The 1,072-nt window shown below is 33.6% G+C and overlaps 1 protein-coding gene across 2 annotated transcripts in view; it reads left to right on the top strand.

Moving 5' to 3' along the window:
• The window catches only part of LOC104824647 (aldehyde dehydrogenase family 3 member F1-like), a 3,047-nt gene extending 2,320 nt beyond the window's left edge, over positions 1-727 (top strand). The window contains exon 10 of one of the 2 annotated variants that reach the window (XM_010556760.2): positions 1-285. In XM_010556760.2, the coding sequence (XP_010555062.1) occupies positions 1-76 (76 nt within the window). In that variant the 3' untranslated portion in view covers positions 77-285. The other variant, XM_010556759.2, reaches the window with a different exon arrangement.
• Positions 728-1,072: the final 345 nt, after the last annotated feature.

Consider the following 1,072-nt stretch of genomic DNA (forward strand, 5'->3'; position numbering starts at 1 on the left):
TTTCCCTAACACTGACGGTAACACTTACATACACTTCAACACATCATCATGCACATACCATCATATTTGTAGATAAGGGTGGGCAAACGGTTCGGTTCGTTTTATTCGAGTTTTGAAAATTCGTAATCAAAATCGAAAAATTGCCTCCTCACGCCCTGTCGCCCTCTCTAGATTACACGGATAATTGCCAGACGAAACCCAAACTCCAACCTCCGCAAAACACTCGAATTTCGGGTAAAATTTCCAAATGCAGCAGCTCCTTTTCGCTTATTCACTTGCTATTTTCGTTTCATAGTACGCTGCGGATACGCTTCCATTTGGAGGAATAGGAGAAAGCGGGATGGGAAAGTACCACGGGAAATACTCATTCGAAGCGTTCACTCACTATAAGGCAATCGTACGTAGAAGCTTCTTAACGGATTTCTGGTTCAGATTTCCGCCATGGAACGATCACAAGCTCCAGCTTTTTCGAACCGTTTATAACTACGACTATCTCGGCATGCTTCTTGTGGTCCTCGGCCTCAAGAGGAGGCTTTCTCTTTGATTTGATTCATGACTCTGAGGTGTTTATCTTAATCCTTTGAACGTCATGATCTGAGGTTCACTGTCTTTGGTAAGAGTATCAAAGTAAAGTATGTTGGATCTGTTGTTTGGTTCTACATTATTATTATTGCTCATGTCTTAATGTCGAGGGTTATCCAAACCATTATTGGTTTGAAATATAATAGTTAAATGAGTCGTTAATTTATATCTCAAGTTAACAACTCAATAGACTCATTTAATCATTTTGATACTCTAATCTATCCTAAAAAACAATATAAATATTAGATTATCACACTACTTTTTTTCTATTTCTAAAAAATAAAAAAATAATTTTATATACATAATTTAATATTCTAAATTATAAATTTTTATCTATAGTGAAAATCATGTAAAAGTATATAAAAAAAAGATTCAATTAGGTTATGTAATATCAACATATAGTATAAAATAAATAATTTATATAAAAAAAAACTCAAATTCAATTCATTTCAGTTCTAATCGATTCAAATTCAATTTGAATCAATTCGAA

Source organism: Tarenaya hassleriana, unplaced genomic scaffold, assembly GCF_000463585.1.
Source record: "Tarenaya hassleriana unplaced genomic scaffold, ASM46358v1 Cleome40, whole genome shotgun sequence".
NCBI classification, from domain to species: Eukaryota; Viridiplantae; Streptophyta; class Magnoliopsida; order Brassicales; family Cleomaceae; genus Tarenaya; species Tarenaya hassleriana.